This window comes from Eretmochelys imbricata, chromosome 1, assembly GCF_965152235.1.
Source record: "Eretmochelys imbricata isolate rEreImb1 chromosome 1, rEreImb1.hap1, whole genome shotgun sequence".
Taxonomy (NCBI): Eukaryota; Metazoa; Chordata; order Testudines; family Cheloniidae; genus Eretmochelys; species Eretmochelys imbricata.
This window is the reverse complement of record NC_135572.1, coordinates 13240912-13259658: the sequence shown is the minus strand read 5'-3', so window position 1 is coordinate 13259658 and position 18747 is coordinate 13240912. Positions and strand designations below refer to the sequence as shown.

Sequence of the window (18747 nt, the reverse complement as noted above, 5' to 3'; positions counted from 1 at the left end):
TTCATGTTGCACTCCCCTTAAGTACGCGGCCTAAGCCGGGGAAGCTAATGATCAGATTCAGTAATGAATCCTGATCATGTGCCACCTAAAGCACATTGCGCTTCTGCTAAGAAGGGACCATCTCAAACATCTCCATTCTTTATGTCCATTCAGTCCTTAGCCAACAAAACCAGATGCACAATGTTCACTAGGACATGAACTGAACAGAACAAACTTATTTCATGCAGGTACAGTCAGACTCTGATGGCTGAAGCACCAGTCTGGGATGGATTTGAACCAATGACCTAGAAGTACAAAACTTTTGTATCCTGGTGCTGGTCTCCACGTCCTCCCGCAATTCCCCTGAACCATCCAGACAGTCACAGCTCTGAAAGGGTTACCTGAATTCTCGTACACCAGCTACAGTAAAGCACTAAAGAGCAGCCACTGACAAGAAATACCGACAAAGCACACCGGCTTTTCAGATGCTTAACAATACTGTCCATCAGCAGCGGATGGGAGGCAGGACGGCAAGGAAGCCTATAGGATAAATGCCTGTTCTTAAGTGTGAAAGGATGGAAGGATTTGCTGATCAGGAAATAATTAAACCAATTTGTCATGATAATAGAGAGTGGAACTAGACTTTAAGTATCTGGCCAGCTTGAGTTCTGGCATTAAGACGTCCTATCAGATGGTCAATTTCTCACTCTCGTCTCACATCCATTCCCCTACCTCTGCTTCCCAAAAGAGAGTCCTGCCAGCACACTTCATACATAGCTGCCAGGAAAAGCAGCACAGCCTCCAACGCATTTTTCAGGAGGCCGTTTTTTAAACTAGAAAGACACTGGCACTTTGCCTGGGTCACAGGAGGAAGCCGGGGAGAGAGAAAGTCTCCTTTCCCGTATGATCAGCAGGATTTTCATGGCCATTATGATCAAATGATTTGCAGACAGTCCTGCCAACCCCATTACTTTTATTCATATTTAAGAAGGATTTGGTCAGCTCTCTCAGTGTAAAATTGATCATCCTCCTTAAGAGGCAAAATCTTTACAGCCAGTGATCCAAGAAGCTACTTAAGATCCCATCTCGTCTTCCTCTGCCAGTCCTAAGAGTCTAGTAGTATTATATTGGTGCTTATTGCTCTTCCAGAACTGAAATTCTCTTTCGGTAGTGACTTTGGGATAAGCCAAACATGGTCACACATTATTGGCAGTGTCTGAATTCCCTCTTTACCAACTCATCCTTTCCTGCCTAGCATTTCATTTGTTCTCCAAGCATTCACTACCAAGCTGGTCAGATTTTACATTTAAGGCACCAATGTGCTTTTTCAGTTGAGTCCTATAATGAATGTCTCCCTCCAGCAAGGAATACAAGTCTCACTTCACGGCTGCCACCTGTATAACTGGCCTCTGGATATAGAACAGTCCCATAAAATAATCTAACCTTTTCTGGGGCAGGATTGTTTCATCACCACACTGCAATACAAACTGACAGCAAACTCAGCTCAAAAGGCCCACAAGTTTCTCATCGGGATCATCCCATTGTCAGGGGAGGTGGTAGCCTTCCCACCCCTGTAAAATAATCCTTAGTAGCTGGCTGTCTCTCAGGTCTTGGGGCCTCTGCAGGGCCAGATCTCTGCTGAAAGAAGTCCTGCAGGTCTGTCTCAGACACAATTAATGTGTTTTTTAGGAGCTGAAAGCGTAGTCACCTCTAAAAATTTTGCACAAGAAAAACTGAACACAGATGGCAAGATCTTCAGGGCAGGGAAATTGCCTTTAAAAGCACCATGAACATTTATGATGGCTGTATAAATAATGATAAACTGAGCTGCAGGGCAATGTAGCCTAGTGATAACTTCTGTTCAACAGGATGTTCTCATCATTCTCAGCCCTGGAACGACACAGAGAAGGTGAGAGTCAGATGGAGGTGTCAAGAGAGAAGGTGCTGGCACAAAATAATTGAAGAACAGAAAGTCACCAGGACCAACAATATCAAGCCAAGAGTGCAGAAGGAATTTAAGAATGAAGGGCCTGAGCGGCCAACCAAAAATATATACTAGCAACCATTAAACTGGCAACGAGGAGTCCGGTGGCACCTTCAAGACGAACAGATTTATTTGGGCATAAGCTTTCGTGGGTAAAAATAAATCTGTTCGTCTTGAAGGTGCCACCGGACTCCTTGTTGTTTTTGTGGATACAGACTAACATGGCTACCCCTGATACTTGAGACCATACTGGAGGGTGGCAAACTGATCTGGAGGTAAGTTGGGCAGTTACCCATCCCATGCTGAAGCATTTCATTTGTGAAAGACATGCAGTAAATTACACAAAAAATAGAACTATTCCTTTAAAACTTCAAGGATGCTTTACTTTACCCTTCACTTCCGGCAGATTTAATCCAGATTCTCAGAGTCGGCTCTCTAGGTTTTTTCCACCTGGCCTAGTTCCGCTCTCACATCTTCCTGACAGTCCCAAAGAAAAGCCTCATCTGGCTTCATGATCTATGCTGTGGAAATGCCTCTCCCCTGAGCTCTCAAAATAAGGCTTTTATATTGTACGCAAAGCCCAAGTAACTCACAAGTGAACTAAACCTTATTACTCCACATCAAGTATACGCAACCAAATCCCATATACAAACAGACCTAGCTCCTCTCGGTTCCTCTGGGTCACAGGTGGCTACTCTGCCACATGAGCATTGTTCTTCTCTTTAGGAAAGCCAGTAGGGGTGGACTCTGGGATTTACACCACTGAACCTTAAAAATAGAATTCCAAATCTCCAAGACAAGCATGGGCATGGGGCAGCCCAGCATGGCTTCTGGGGCAGAAAATCTATTTGAATTATTCGAGGATGTCAATAAAAGCAGAGAGAGAACTGACCGATATAATTCAGACTTTCAATCCTGCAAGAAGTTGTTAGAACAACTTAAGGGGCCAAGAGGAGAGGGATAAAATTCTGCCAAGCAAGAGAAACTGGCTAAGAGGGAAAACAAGGAATACAATGTTTATTTTCAACAAGGCAAAAAGCTGGATGCTTCAAGGATCCATAGTAAGGTTAGTGCATTCTTAAATGATCTGGAGAAAAGGGGAGGAGAGGAAGGGGGAACTACCAAGTTGGCAAGGTTCACAGACAAGTGAGTGACTGGTGATTTAGGTTCATCTAACCTGAGTAACTCCAGAGGGCCTTCAAGCTAGCCAAATGGGTTGCGCAATGGCAGATGAAATTCACTGTGGACAAATGCAAGTTAATGCACATTAGAAAAATAATTTGAACTACTCAAGTAGATTTGCTGGTTCTGGACAGCTCAATAATTCTCCTAGATGCACAGCAGCAGTCGAAAAATGTTAGGATGCTCACAGAATGGACGAGACGCTCAAAGTGAAAAAAACTCAAGTACCCTCCTATGGCTATTTCACCATCTCGGCCAAAGTACATACTACTGAAAAGGGAAACTCAAAGTCATCATCAATCCCATCTCCCAGCTATGTATTTTGGGTACTTGTACTATAGACCTCGTTACTGTAGCACAAGTACTTCACTCTCTTTAAGTACCCTGGGAGGTGGGGGACTGCTATTTTCTCTATCTGTGCAATGGGGATCTGAAGCACAACACCAAAGTGACTTCCCCAGGCACAGGAGACGTCTGTGGCAAAACTGGGAATTGAACCTGGGTTTCCCCAAGTCGCAGGTTAGCACCCTAGCCACTGGGCAACCATCCTCTCTCTGCCCCCCCCCCCCCCCCCCCCGAACCTTTAAATATCCAAGTGCTGGGAAAGAGCCAAGAAGGAGACAAAACAAGCCACTGGGAGCTCCCCCCATGCAAACTAGGGGTAAAGAAAGGGAGGAGGAGCAGCTACATCGTACTTCAGCAGGCAGCAGTGGTTTTAAGATGAAATTGTAAAGGCAAGTGATGAGAAAGATGAAGGGAGGCACTGGAACTGAGGAGGAGCCCACAATCCAGGTAAACCCCGGCCTAGAGGGACACGTGAACATTTATATGCTAAGGTATCCTAGAACTCCATTTAGTTTTGCTAGGGACTGCGCGACAGAACCAGGTACAAGTTCACCTGCTATTTTCAGGAGAATCAAACAGATGCGAGACAAAAAGGATGGGAGGATGAAGGGTATTTGTAAGACGAGCACAGAACAAGGAGCTAAGGGGCTGCAGGCGAGACACCTACGGGCCTGATTTTCAAGAGCTCAGCACCCAACATGCTGTAATCTTGAAAATCTATCCACTTATTCCAGCCCTTAAATAGGAGCTGAACCGGTCTGAAAGTCTGACCCCGACTGTGCGTGTGGCGCTCTTTAGAAAATCTGGCCCTACCACAATAGGCTCTATAGACACCACCACAAAACAGCTGCTATTCTCAGCTCTGTCAGACCTCTTGCATGATACTGGGCAAATCACGTAACCTTTCTGTGCCTCAATTTTTAGGAGAATCCCCCTTTCACAGCATACTCTGCTGATTTGTTTAAAGTGCTTTGAGATCCCTGGAAGGAAGGTGTTACTGATGTGCGGAATAGGAGTCCTCCCCCCCCCCCCCCCAGGCTAGCAATACTCACCAGCTTAAAGTCAAAGTCAGAAATTCAGTCAAAAATTAACATTTTAAAAAAATGAATCTGTTGATGGGAACTGATTAGATTATGGCATTTAAAGCCAGCTGTTGACAGCCAGGATAAGTTTAATGCAGCAATCCCTTCTCTACAGTCTGGCAAGGCACAAAAATTATGCCTTATGCTACATTTTTAACAAAACATTATTGGACTAAAAAAAGGGAATTTGGCAGCTAAGAAAATCTACTCTCTCTTTTATGAACCATGTGCTTATCAGCCAGAGCATGTGCGAATAAATCCAATTAGGGAAAGTAGATGGCTAGAAAGCAGCCTTGTACACAGACTTATTCCTTCACTATAGCTTCCATACCCACATCAGCAGTCACTGTATTTTATCTCACAGACAGCCGCATACACTTGGCACCTTTCAAAGGCAGGGGGGTGAAACACAGGAGCATGAAAGAGCAACAGGCACAAGGAGAATCTCTTCCCATGCAGTTTTCACATCTCATTCTGCCACACCTGACTGAAGGGTCGCTCCTCCTCCAGTGACTTCAGGCAGGAGAGAAGCCTGTTCCATAGAGTCAAGATACTCCACCCCTTTGGTGTGATAGTTTCAACTCACTTCCTGTGCCAGTTAATTGATCCAACTGAGCTGGGATTCTAACAGCATCGACTATCGTAAGGAAATCAGGCCTGGAACATTAAATGGACCTCTCTCTAAACCAGGGGCTCTCAACTCTTTGCATACTCAACCCTCCTCTCCCTCACTGTCCATTCAGCAACATGACAAGGGAAGGGTCGTCTCTGTCCCAGGTGAGAACTCAGGTACTAGACCTGAGAGAAAGGGGTCTGTCCCAGGAGAACAGTGACTATGAAGAGGTCTCATTCTACAGGGACAGTGATAGGAGACAGAGCTCTTCTTCCCCATTATATAAGAACAAGAATCACAGGGACGGGAGAAAGTGCCGAACTGTTAGACCTGGGCTATTCTACAGAATAGGGTTACCTCACGGGGCTACCCCATGGGGCTGTTGTTCTTGAACTACTACTACGAGAAACCCATCCTGTCAAATGCCACATCACCTGATGCCACACTCAGCCTGTTGTTCTTTGAGAACATATGTAAAACGTACCAGATAGCTGCCGTAAGAGCTCTTCAGAGACCTCCCCTGTCTCTGCTGAGACTTCACCAGATCCACTGGAGTGAACCCTAATGTACTCTGGGCTCAGTTGGCTTGCTGATTTGTAAGAGTCTGTCACATACACCCTGGAGAGCACGAATCTCAAAGCCTTTTATAGAGCTGCTTGTGCCAGCAAATAGAACAAATAAAGAGAATTTTGCAGTAGGGTAGAATTGTTAAATCTAAGCAAGCAATCCAGCCTCCCCTTAATCCTGAAGTGCCCCCCCCCCCCGAATCTACAAGAAATTTGGGGGGCTTTGCTGAAACTCACTTAGAGGAATTCTAGATCAGCAGAAGGGACAATTTTGCTCTGAAGTAACTACTTTAACTGCAGGAAGCACCCTTACCAACATTCTAACATGCTACTGAAATAGACCATCCCTCAAGCCAGACGGGTGTCTGAAACGCTGCTCACCATCCCGTTTTCCTTCAGATATCCTCCTTTCCCAAGCCAGGAGGAGTGTCACATGCATAGAGACTGGAGCTCAGATTTTTAAAGGTATTTAGGAGCCTAGCTCCCACTGATTTTAACAGGAGTTAGGTGCCTAAATACCTTTTGAAATCTGCACCTGCATGTCTGGAGAGGGCCCTGAACTAACAGATCTGGGAGTAGAATAGAAGCCTGAGAGAGAAACAGTCTTGGTGGAAACTGCAGCTAGGAGAATGGACGAGACTTGGCCCATCAGCTTCTTTATTAGAGCTGTTCCCACGATGAGGATGGGGAAATGCAAACACCAGGTGGAACCAAGGCAACTGAAAAAGCCTCATGTGCCCAGTCTTCCAAGCTAGTTTATCTGCTGGTGCAAACCTTTTCCACCTGTTCGAGTTGACTGCAAACAGTTGTACCTCCGACTGCCCCAGATTCCTCTGAATCAAGTCAGGTACCTGATTGCTTATGAACCACTGGAGAACAAAGCTTTCGGCTTAACCAACATGCATTGCACTCCTCTTCTCAAGACAGGAAGCCTCTGTTAAATGCACTATTTTCCTGTGGGCTCATGTTTCCTTTCTTTTCCTGGAGACCAAATGGGGTTTTAGGTCCTGAAGGGGGAAAGCCACTACTTTGGAAGGGGAGCACCACAAAGTCTCTTTGGAAGGGGAAGCTAGGAGGTCAATTCTGTCCTTGTCTTGAACATTACATAAGTACAGCCGAGCCAGACTGCCATACTCAGGTCCCGAGAACCCACTCCCTGCATTTCTCTGGTGGAAGAGGCAGGGAGCTCACTGCCAGAGAGCAGCCATGAGATGTGGCAACCCCACAGCATTCTAGTGGCACACTATGGAGCAAGGGACCTCTGTAGCTGCATGATGGGTGCAATGAGCCCATTCTCTGCATCCTTTCCAACTCTTCACTGCTTTCCAGGAACATAGAACAAACGAGGTCAAAGCACAAAAGTAGGTACACTAGGAGTGACTGAAGTTAAGAGCAAAGTCTCGGGGCTGCAGTCTCCTGTCATTACCCATTAGTCTGCCCTGGTGGAATGAGAGATTAAGCTTCTTACCCACTATATTTCAACAATTGTTTCAAAACATACAGGGCAAATACCACTTCTGAACCATTGTAAAGGTTTGTAAGGCATCTATCACAGTGCCCAAGTACGGAGAACAAACAATTTGGATAGCATTAAAATTCAGCATGACCGCTGTGACACCCTGCTCTTAACAACCAGAAGCTGATGCTCTTGATCCATGAGTTTATTGTATGGGATAGATTCCAAAATATTTCCTTCTTAACCTATCCTAGAATAAGTGAGGGTAAGTTTGAACCAACTGTCACTTCCAGGCACTTGCTCAACCAATAAGACTTATGAGACTGGGTGCTTTGAGAAGGACTCACAGTGCAGTATCATCCAAATATATTAGTGACATGAATTCATGGTGTCTCAATGTGAGGTATATGCTGGAGAGGATGGATGAAAGTACTCAACATATAGAGTGCTACATGTGACGCCTTAAGGAATAGAAGTAGGGGCCCACCATGAATTTCAGGGATCTGAAAGGATCCAGCTAACCGCCGTTCCATTAACTCCTACTACATATTGTATTTAAGTCAACACCTTATAGTCAAAGGTATGGAAAGCCACTGAAAGATCTACTAGTACAAGAACGGAAGTTTGTCTGTGTCCAAAATACCTTGTTTGCAAAGTTGTGTTCCAAGGTCATCCACTGTGCCAGCCTTAAACTAAGCAGTCTGGCTTCAGGCTTAATGAAGGGTTTAGATATTGGAACAGGACTTTGCCCTGAAAAGACAGGCTGGAAGCAGGACTAACTTGCCAGCCCTTCAGGAATGACTGTGGTGCCTGACACATAGGCTTCTGAAGGAGGTATTGAAATTTACATTCAAAATTGTAACAGAGTTAAAAACTGTCTTACGTTACAACAGTTTGAGTAGACAAAGATTAGTTCACATTCCCTAATCAATGCAACCGGGCACCATGTTTTGTACCAAACCGGCATATTAAGAGTACTGCTAAAATCTTCTGTGAATTTCCATCCTAAAAATGGGAAAATTAGCGATTTGCATTATTCTAGGCTTCATTTTTACTTCAACGCATGATATGAAGTACTGATTGATCTAGGATTTTACATAAATGCAATTCATTATACATATCCAAAATACGCATTTCAGGACTAAAGTAATTTACCACTCGAATCAACTTCCTGTATGAAGATTAAGGCAGTAATTATTCTGCAGAGCTAGCTCATATCACATTATTATGAACAGAAGTTATCAGCCATGGGAAGGTCAACCTTGATTGCCCCCATTCATACCATCTTAGTAAGAATAGTGATTCATGCAGAAGGTCATAGGGATTGCACCCATTCGTAGGTGCTGTTCATAACTTTTCCCATTTTGCCTGGGGAAGAATTTCTTTCACATTTCAGTAAAATAATCTGAGATCATTCAGTGAAAGCAGCAGTAAAGAAAATGGAAAACTGAATGACTAATGCTATTTCTTGTCTCTTCCCTTTTGGGACCTGCTTCAGCAACAACTACTTATTGGATTTTGAGGCAGCGTTTCTGGGCTTGCTTTGTTGACATACCCCAGCAACTTCAATTGTCTTGAAGACTCTAAAAATCTAAATCCTATCTGCTTTACAAAGAAAGAACACAGAAAAACAATTCCTTCCCACAGAAAGAACAATTCCTCGTAAGGCTATGTCTACACTACGAAATTAGGTCAAATTTATAGAAGTCGGTTTTGTAGAAAGCGTTTTTATACAGTCGATTGTGTGTGTCCCCACACAAATGTTCTAAGTGCATTTAGTTGGCATTTAGTCGGCGGAGTGCGTCCACAGTACCGAGGAAACCATTGACTTCTGCAGCATTGCACTGTGGGTAGCTATCCCACAGTCTCTGCCACACATTTGAATTCTGGGTAGAAATCCCAATGCCTGATGGGACAAAAACATTGTCGCAGGTGCTTCTGGGTACATATCGTCAGGCACCCCCTTCCCTCCCTCCCTCCGTGAAAACAACGGCAGACAATTGTTCCACGTTTTTCCTGGGTTACCCGTGCGGACACCATACCACAGCAAGCATGGAGCCTGCTCAGCTCACCGTATGTCTCCTGGGTGCTGGCAGACACGGTACTGCATTGCTACACAGCAGCAGCTCATTGCCTTTTGGCAGCAGACAGTGCAGTATGACTGGTAGCCATCGTCGCCGTACTCCATGGTGCTCTTTTAGCCGACCTCTGTGAGGTCGGTCAGGGGCGCCTGGGCAAACATGGGAGTGACTCAGCCAGGTCATCTCCCTTTTAAGTTTCGTCTAATGGCAATTCAGTCCTGCCAGCAGTCCTACTGCACTGTCTTCTAATGAGCACCCAGGAGATGACGATGGCCAGAAGTCGTACTGCACCATCTGCTGCCAGCAAGATGTATAAAGATAGATGAAGTGGATCAAAACAAGAAATAGACCAGATTTGTTTTGTGTTCATTTTCTCCTCTGTCCCTCTGTGAAATTAACAGTCTGCTAAACCCAGGGTTTTGAGTTCTATCCTTGAGGGGGCCATTCTGTTTCTCCTTGATTCAAAGCCACCCCCTTTGTTGATTTTAATTCCCTGTAAGCCAACCCTGTAAGCCATGCTGTCAGTCACCCCTCCCTCCATCAGAGCAATGGCAGACAATCATTTTGCGTCTTTTTCCCGCGCAGATGCCATAGTACTGGGAACATGGAGCCTGCAATTATGAGCACTATAAACACTGTGCGCATTATCCAGCAGGATATGCAGAACCATAACCTGCAAGAAAAGCAAAACCAGGCGAGGAGGCGGCGACTGCAGCGTGGTGACGAGAGTGATGAGGACCTGGACATAGACTTCTCACAAAGCACAGGCCCCTGCAATGTCCACATCATGGTGTCAGTTGGGCAGGTTCATGGCGTGGAACGCCGATTCTGGGCCCGGGAAACAAGCACAGAGTGGTGGGACCGCATAGTGTTGCAGGTCTGGGACGATTCCCAGTGGCTGCAGAACTTTCGCATGAGTAAGGGCACTTTCATGGAACTTTGTAACTTGCTTTCCCCTGCCCTGAAGCGCAAGAATACCAAGATGAGAGCAGCCCTCACAGTTGAGAAGTGAGTGGCAATAGCCCTGTGGAAACTTGCAACGCCAGATAGTTACCGGTCAGTCGGGAATCAATTTGGAGTTGGCAAATCTACTGTGGGAGCTGCTGAGATGCAAGTAGCCAACGCTATCACTGAGCTGCTGCTATCAAGGGTAGTGACTTTGGGAAATGTGCAGGTCATAGTGGATGGCTTTGCTGCAATGGGATTCCCTAACTGTGGTGGGGCCTTAGACGGAACCCACATCCCTATCTTGGCACCAAGGCAGCAAGTACATAAACTGAAAGGGGTACTTTTCAATGGTGCTGCAAGCACTGGTGGATCACAAGGGACGTTTCACCAACATCCACATGGGATGGCTGGGAAAGGTACATGACGCTCGCATCTTCAGGAACTCTGGTCTGTTTCAACAGCTGCAGCAAGGGACTTACTTTCCAGACCAGAGAACAACAGTTGGGGATGTTGAAATGCCTATAGTTATCCTTGGGGACCCAGCCTACCCCTTAATGCCATGGCTCATGAAGCCATACTCAGGCACCCTGGACAGTAGTCAGGAGCTGTTCAACTATAGGCTGAACAAGTGCCGAATGGTGGTAGAATGTTCATTTGGGCATTTAAAAGCTCGCTGACGCAGTTTACTGACTCAGTTAGACCTCAGCGAAACCAATATTCCCATTGTTATTACTGCTTGCTGTGCGCTCCACAATACCTGAGAGAGTAAGGGGGAGATGTTTATGGCACGGTGGGAGGTTGAGGCAAATTGCCTGGCCACTGATTATGTGCAGCCAGACACCAGGGCTGTTAGAAGAGTACAGAAAGGCGCGATGCGCATAAGAGAAGCTTTGAAAACCAGTTTCAGGAATGGCCAGGCTACGGTGTGAAAGTTCTGTTTGCTTCTTCTTGATGGAAACCTCCCCACCCCCTGGGTTCGCTCTATTTTCCTGTAAGCTAAGCACCTTCCCCTCCCGGCTTCGATCACCACTTGCAGAGGCAATAAAGTAATTGTTGCTTCACATTCATGCATTCTTTATTTACTCATCACACAAAGAGGGGGATAACTGCCCAGGTAGCCCGGGAGGGGTGGTGGAGGAGGGAAGCACCGGGTAGGGTGGTGGAGGAGGGAAAGACAAGGCCACGCAGCACTTTAAAACATACTGAATACCAGCCTTCTGTTGCTTGGGCAATCCTCTGGGGTGGAGTGGCTGGGTGGCCAGAGGACCCCCTACTGTGTTCTTGGGCGTCTGGGTGAGGAGGCTATGGAACTTGGGGAGGAAGGCGGTTGGTTACCCAGGGGCTGTAGCGATGGTCTGTGCTCCTGCTGCCTTTCCTGAAGCTCAACCATATACTGCAGCATATGAGTTTGATCCTCCAGCAGCCTGAGCATTGACTCCTGCCTTCTTTCAGCAAGCTGACGCCACCTACCATCTTCAGCCTGCCACCCCTCCTCGCAGTCATATTGTGTTTTCCTGCACTCAGATTGTCTGCCTCCACGTATTTTGCTGTGCTCTGTCAGTGTGGGAGGACAGCATGAGGTCAGAGAACATGAACATTTCATCACGAGTGCGTTTTTTTTGCCTTCTAATCTTCGCTAGCCTCTGGGAAGGAGAAACATATGCAGCTGGTGGAGGAAAAAAAGGGAGAGCGGTAGTCAAAAAGACATTTTATAGAACAATGGGTACACTCCTTCACGGTGAACCTTGCTGTTAACATTACATAGCACATGTGCTTTCATTACAAGGTTGCATTTTGCCTCTTATTGAGGGTATGCTGGTTTGGTGAGAGAGATCACACACGCAGGGCCGAGCAGCAGAATTCAGCTTGCAGGAAGCCATGGTAAGCCACAGTCTTTTGGGTTCTTTAACCTTCATAACAAGTGGGACTGGTTTCAAACAGCAGCGCCCTCATTTCCCATATGAAGTAGCCGTGGGGTTGGCCATTTAAAAGGAGGGGCTGAGGTTTCCGGGTTCACGTGCAGCAGAAATCCAACTAGCCCCTCCCCCCCAAATTCTCTGGGATGATGGCTTCACCCCTTCCCCCACCGCGTGGCTAACAGCAGGGATGATTTTTGTTCAGCCACAGGCAAACAGCCCAGCAGGAACAGGCACCTCTGAATGTCCGCTTACTAAAACCACCCTCTTTCAACCACGTGACCATGAACGATATCACTCTCCTGAGGGCAACACAGAGAGATAAAGAACGGATGTTGTTTGAATGCCAGCAAACACCAGGACCATACGCTGCAATGCTTTGTTCTGCAATGATTCCCTACTACATGCTACTGGCCTGGCGCGGTAAAAAGTGTTCTACCATTGAGGACGGAATAAGGCTGCCCTCCCCAGAAATCTTTTGCAAAGACTTTGTTAGTACATCCAGGAGAGCTTTATGGAGATGTCCCTGGAGGATTTCCACTCCATCCCCAGACACGTTAACAGACTTTTCCAGTAGCTGTACTGGCTGCGAATGCCATGGTAAATTAATCATTAAACACGCTTGCTTTTAAACCATATATAAAATTTACAAAGGTACACTCACCAGAGGTCCCTTCTCCGCGTTCAGCGTCCGGGAGCCCACATTGGGTGTGTTCAGGGGGTACTGGGGTCCAGGTCCAAGGTGAGAAACAGATCCTGGCTGTTGGGGAAACAGGTTTCTCCGCTTCCTTGCTGTGAGCTATCTACAACCTCCTCCTCATCTTCCTTGCCCCCAGAACCCGCTTCCGTTGCCTCCCACTCCTTGGACAGCGTCAAAGCACAGGGTTGGGGTAGTGGTGGCTGCACTCCCTGGAATGGCATGCATAGAAGCGGCATGTCTGGGGCTCTGAACCAGAGCGGCCGTTTGCCTCTCTGGTTTTTTGGTAGGCTTGCCTGAGCTCCTTAATTTTCACGTGACACTGTGCAGGTCCTTGTTATAGCCTCTGTCCTTCATGCCATTGGAGATTTTTTCAAATATTTTGGGATTTTGTCTTTTCGAACGGAGTTCTGCCAGCACGGATTCGTCTCCCTGTACAGCGATCAGATCCTGTACCTCCTGTTCGGTCCATGCTGGAGCTCTTTGGCAGTTCTGGGACTGCATGGTCTCCTGTGATGATGAGCTCTGCATGGTGACCTGTGCAGGTGAGCTCGCCATGTTGGCCAAACAGGAAATGAGATTCAAAAATTTGTGGGCCTTTTCCTGTATACCAGACCAGTGCATCTGAGTTGAGAGTGCTGTCCAGAGCAGTCACAACTGAGCACTCTGGGATAGCTCCCGGGAGGCCAATACCGTCGAATTGCGTCCACAGTACCCCAAATTCGACCAGGCAAGGCTGATTTCAGCGCTAATCCCATCGTCGGCGGTGGAGTAAAGAAATTGATTTTAAGAGCCCTTTAAGTTGAAAAAAGGGCTTCGTTGTGTGGACGGGTGCAGGGTTAAATCGAGATAATGCTGCTAAATTCGACCTAAACTCGTAGTGTAGACCAGGCCTAAGTTCTTGTCAAGTGCCCATCTGAGTGTACTTGCTTATACTAACTTCACTTATAGCTAGAGCTCACTTAAGCTTTCCTCTGTCCATTTCCACATGAAAATTTGACAGGTGTATGAATTATTAATCTGTATTATGATGGCACCCAATGCCATGCAACAGCCTCCAGTGATTTAAAACCACCCATTGTGATTTGCTGAATACAATACTAAACAAAAACTCCGCTGCATCCCAAAATCTTTAGTTTATTCAATAGTTTAAAGAAACATCCTATTGATGATGAGCCTTTGAATCTTTTTCAGAAAATAGAACAAAAATCGTTAGTTTTACAAATTGTCTAGCAATTAAGGAATTAAAAGCATTTGATTGCACAGAATCTTTGATATGTTTCTTAAAATTCTCTTTCAGGGAAGGGGCTACAACTGGAGAATTAGCCTTTGTGCTGACAATCCCATCAGTAAAGTTCCTGAACAGTACAAAAAGCTAAAGCTTGCCCTCACATAATGCATTAAATGGATCTACCACCACCTTAATGACATACACTGTGGTCACCTCATTAAGTGCATATTTTAGTTGCACCTCGTGTCATTTGTTCATGTGAGATCTATGCCCAGATGAAGCCCAGACACATGCTGTAAAAGACTTATTTATCCAATGGCTTCTCTGAGTTATCATAACTGCACTGAGGACCCAGATGTCCCGCTCCAACACAGCTAGTAAGCTAGCTCTTGGAGACATGTGCTGTCTTCCTAGCCTGGACAGGGAGTCACAGTAACCTTGAGGTGAGTACAAATTGGGTATGTCCAGAGGATCCCCATCCCCCCACCACCACACCACACACAAGAAAAAGTCAGTGGTCACCACCATTCCTCATTAGCAGTGAAACCTGCATACTCCAATAGGCAGCCCCTTCCTAAATAACCACTTCAGAATATTCAACACTTCCTGTACAATCTCCTTTGAGCCTTTGGTTGGAAGCCAAACTCGGTTTGCTGAATGATGTTTGTTCGACTCCTGCATGGTCACTTATATTCTATTTTACTTAAGTATTTTGTGTTTGACAAGACCACGTGAAACCAGAGATTTGAAATATAGCAGCACAGCTTGATTTCTTACCATGTTTTTAACACTGAAATCATGTAGCAAGCTAACTACCAGTATAAGATTATGTAATAAGTTACCGTTTGGTGTGCAGGGGGCATTTAGTATTTGACACATTAATTTGGATACACAGTGTATACAAGACTAGAGTATATAATTGTGCAGTAAGTTGATACAATAGGGTTATACGATTATTAATGTACATTGATTATTCTGCGCTTCATACATTAGCTGCTTTGCAGTTTTATTCCTAGATGTCTCAATAGGAAAGTTCTACATCTTTTAACAACTCACTGCCCTTCACCATGGGACTGTTTGTCAAGTATCTTAGAGGCAATAGGTGATATTTGAGAAATGCCAAGTCAATAAAGCAATTGTGTCACCATACTCCATCTTTGCTCTTGCCTCTGAGTGAACATGAGTGGCTCTAGCCCTTTGTTCACATTCTGCAATTACGGATATTTGCCTACATGGGCAGGAAAAAACAAAAAAGGATATTATTGCATGTAAACACAAGGTTAGTGCTGTTTATTGCTTAGGCTGATTAGCTATTTGGCAAATGGAAAATTTATCTTCAATAGACCAGGCAGAAAGAACTTCATTTGGCAGTTCAGCATTTAAAAAGGCAGAAACTCATCTTGCAACATAAAACTGAATGCTGCAGCACTGCAGAAAGCTGTTAGATTACCTTTCCCAACTTGAAAGTCTATCACTCCATAGTTGGAGGGGATGAGCTGGAGGTCAGAGAATGATCATTCACACTTATAGTGTCTTCCAAATAACTATCATTGGTGAAGCTTAATTATTCTTCCTGTTTTGCCCATGGTGAAATGTAGTCAGACTGACTTGTCCACGGTCCCAGAGCAAATCAGCGTCAGAGACCCCAGACTTCCCACACTTTCAACCATTCCAGCTAGTCCAATCAGCTTTTGAATACCCAGAGTCCTATGGTTCCAACCCCAGACAAATCATCCACCCTTTCAAAGTGAATAAATGAGGTTTCAAGCAATTTACTATAGGTGGGTCTTTCAAATGACAGCTAAAAATCCCCCAGAAGTGCTGTCTGCGGACTGAAGAGTGGATGTTCCTCTAGAGTCCTTGGCCAATTTGCTTATCTCCACTACCATGGAACATGCTGTACCCTGGTTCATCACAGGATGTAAAAATATTCCAGCAGACTGAGTGCACAGTACACACTGCCCCATGTCACTTACCTGTTTTACATTGTATCCTGCTTTCGCACTAGTTTCAATGAACATTACATTCAGCTCTTTGGCTTTCCTCTCTCCCTCCTCAATGGACACTTGCCTGGGGAAAAGAAAAACATTAGAGCAAAAGATAGGAATATCCTGACAATTAGGGTTTTGCCTCCACCCCAAGAGATGTCTCCCCAGTCCCAGCACACATGTAATTATACCTGCCAGGTACCGTCTCCCGTCACCACCAGAGGAAGGGCACAATATTTCAGAATACAAGCTGGACTTCTACAGTGCACCTGCCAGCAATGGCCTACGTATACTCAATCCTGCCTCAGCATGTGGCGGATGGACGAGATGACCTCTCAAGATCCCTTCCAGCCCCTACGTTTCTATGATTCTCTGGCTTTTCAGTAATAAAGCCAAGGTGGCCACTGGCCATTTCCTAAATTTCTTGCCAGGAAACAACACTTAGATTCATAGATTCATAGATATTTAGGTCAGAAGGGACCATTATGATCATCTAGTCTGACCTCCTGCACAACGCAGGCCACAGAATTTCACCCACCACTCCTACAAAAAAAACCTCACACCTATATCTGTGCTATTGAAGTCCTCAAATTGTAGTTTAAAGACCTCAAGGAGCAGATAATCCTCCAGCAAGTGACCCGTGCCCCATGCTACAGAGGAAGGCGAAAAACCTCCAGGGCCTCTTCCAATCTGCCCTGGAGGAAAATTCCTTCCCGACCCCAAATATGGCGATCAGCTAAACCCTGAGCATATGGGCAAGATTCATCAGCCAGATACTACAGAAAATTCTTTCCCAGGTAACTTGGATCTTACCCCATCTAAAACCCATCACAGGCCATTGGGCCTATTTACCATGAATATTTAATTACCAAAACCACGTTATCCCATCATACCATCTCCTCCATAAACTTATCGAGTTTAATCTTAAAGCAAGATAGATCTTTTGCCCCCACTACTTCCCTCGGAAGGCTATTCCAAAACTTCACTCCTCTGATGGTTAGAAACCTTCGTCTAATTTCTAATCTAAATTTCCTAGTGGCCAGTTTATATCCATTTGTTCTTGTGTCCACATTGGTACTGAGTTTAAATAATTCCTCTCCCTCTCTGGTATTTATCCCTCTGATATATTTATAGAGAGCAATCATATCTCCCCTCAGCCTTCTTTTAGTTAGGCTAAACAAGCCAAGCTCCCTGAGTCTCCTTTCATAAGACAAGTTTTCCATTCCTTGGATCATCCTAGTAGCCCTTCTCTGTACCTGTTCCAGTTTGAATTCATCCTTCTTAAACATGGGAGACCAGAACTGCACACAGTACTCCAGGTGAGGTCTCACCAGTGCCTTATATAACGGTACTAAAACCTCCTTATCCCTACTGGAAATACCTCTCCTGATGCATCCCAAGACGACATTAGCTTTTTTCACAGCCATATCACATTGGCAGCTCATAGTCATCCTATGATCAACCAATACTCCAAGGTCCTTTTCCTCCTCCGTTACTTCTAGTTGATGCGTCCCTAGCTTATAACTAAAATTCTTGTTATTAATCCCTAAATGCATGACCTTACACTTCTCACTATTAAATTTCATCCTATTCCTATTACTCCAGTTTACAAGGTCATCCAGATCCTCCTGTAGGGTATCCCTGTCCTTCTCTAAATTAGCAATACCTCCCAGCTTTGTATCATCTGCAAACTTTATTAGCACACTCCCACTTTTTGTGCCCAGGTCAGTAATAAAAAGATTAAATAAGATTGGTCCCACAACCGATCCCTGAGGAACTCCACTGGTAACCTCCCTCCAACTTGACAGTTCACCTTTCAGTAGGACCCGTTGTAGTCTCCCCTTTAACCAATTCCCTATCCACCTTTCAATATTCCTATTGATGCCCATCTTATCCAATTTAACTAATAATTCCCCATGTGGCACCGTATCAAACGCCTTACTAAAATCTAAGTAAATTAGATCCACTGCGTTTCCTTTATCTAAAAAATCTGTTACTTTCTCAAAGAAGGAGATCAGGTTGGTTTGGCACGATCTACCTTTTGTAAAACCATGTTGTATTTTGTCCCATTTACCATTGACTTGAATGTCCTTAACTACCTTCTCCTTCAAAATTTTTTCCAAGACCTTGCATACTACAGATGTCAAACTAACAGGCCTATAATTACTTGGATCACTTTTTTTCCCTTTCTTAAAAATAGGAACTATGTTAGCAATCCTCCAATCATACGGTACAACCCCTGAGTTTACAGATTCATTAAAAATTCTTGCTAATGGGCTTGCAATTTCTTGTGCCAATTCTTTTAATATTCTTGGATGAAGATTATCTGGGCCCCCCGATTTAGTCCCATTAAGCTGTTTGAGTTTCGCTTCTACCTCAGATATGGTGATGTCTACCTCCATATCCTCATTCCCATTTATCATGCTACCATTATCCCTAAGATCCTCTTTAGTCTTATTAAAGACTGAGGCAAAGTATTTGTTTAGATATTGGGCCATGCCTAGATTATCCTTGACCTCCACTCCATCCTCAGTTTTTAGCGGTCCCACTTCTTCTTTCTTTGTTTTCTTCCTATTTATATGACTATAGAACCTTTTACTATTGGTTTTAATTCCCTTTGCAAGGTCCAACTCTACTTGACTTTTAGCCTGTCTCACTTTATCCCTACATATTCTGACC

At 45.0% G+C, this 18747-nt stretch overlaps 1 protein-coding gene across 2 annotated transcripts in view; it reads right to left on the bottom strand.

Annotated features, from left to right (window-relative positions):
• The window catches only part of RAB6A (RAB6A, member RAS oncogene family), a 99822-nt gene that overhangs the window by 11180 nt on the left and 69895 nt on the right, over positions 1-18747 (bottom strand). For both annotated transcript variants that reach the window (XM_077837922.1, XM_077838006.1), the window contains exon 6: positions 16057-16150. In XM_077837922.1, the coding sequence (XP_077694048.1) occupies positions 16057-16150 (94 nt within the window). The remainder of the gene's footprint in view (positions 1-16056; positions 16151-18747) is intronic.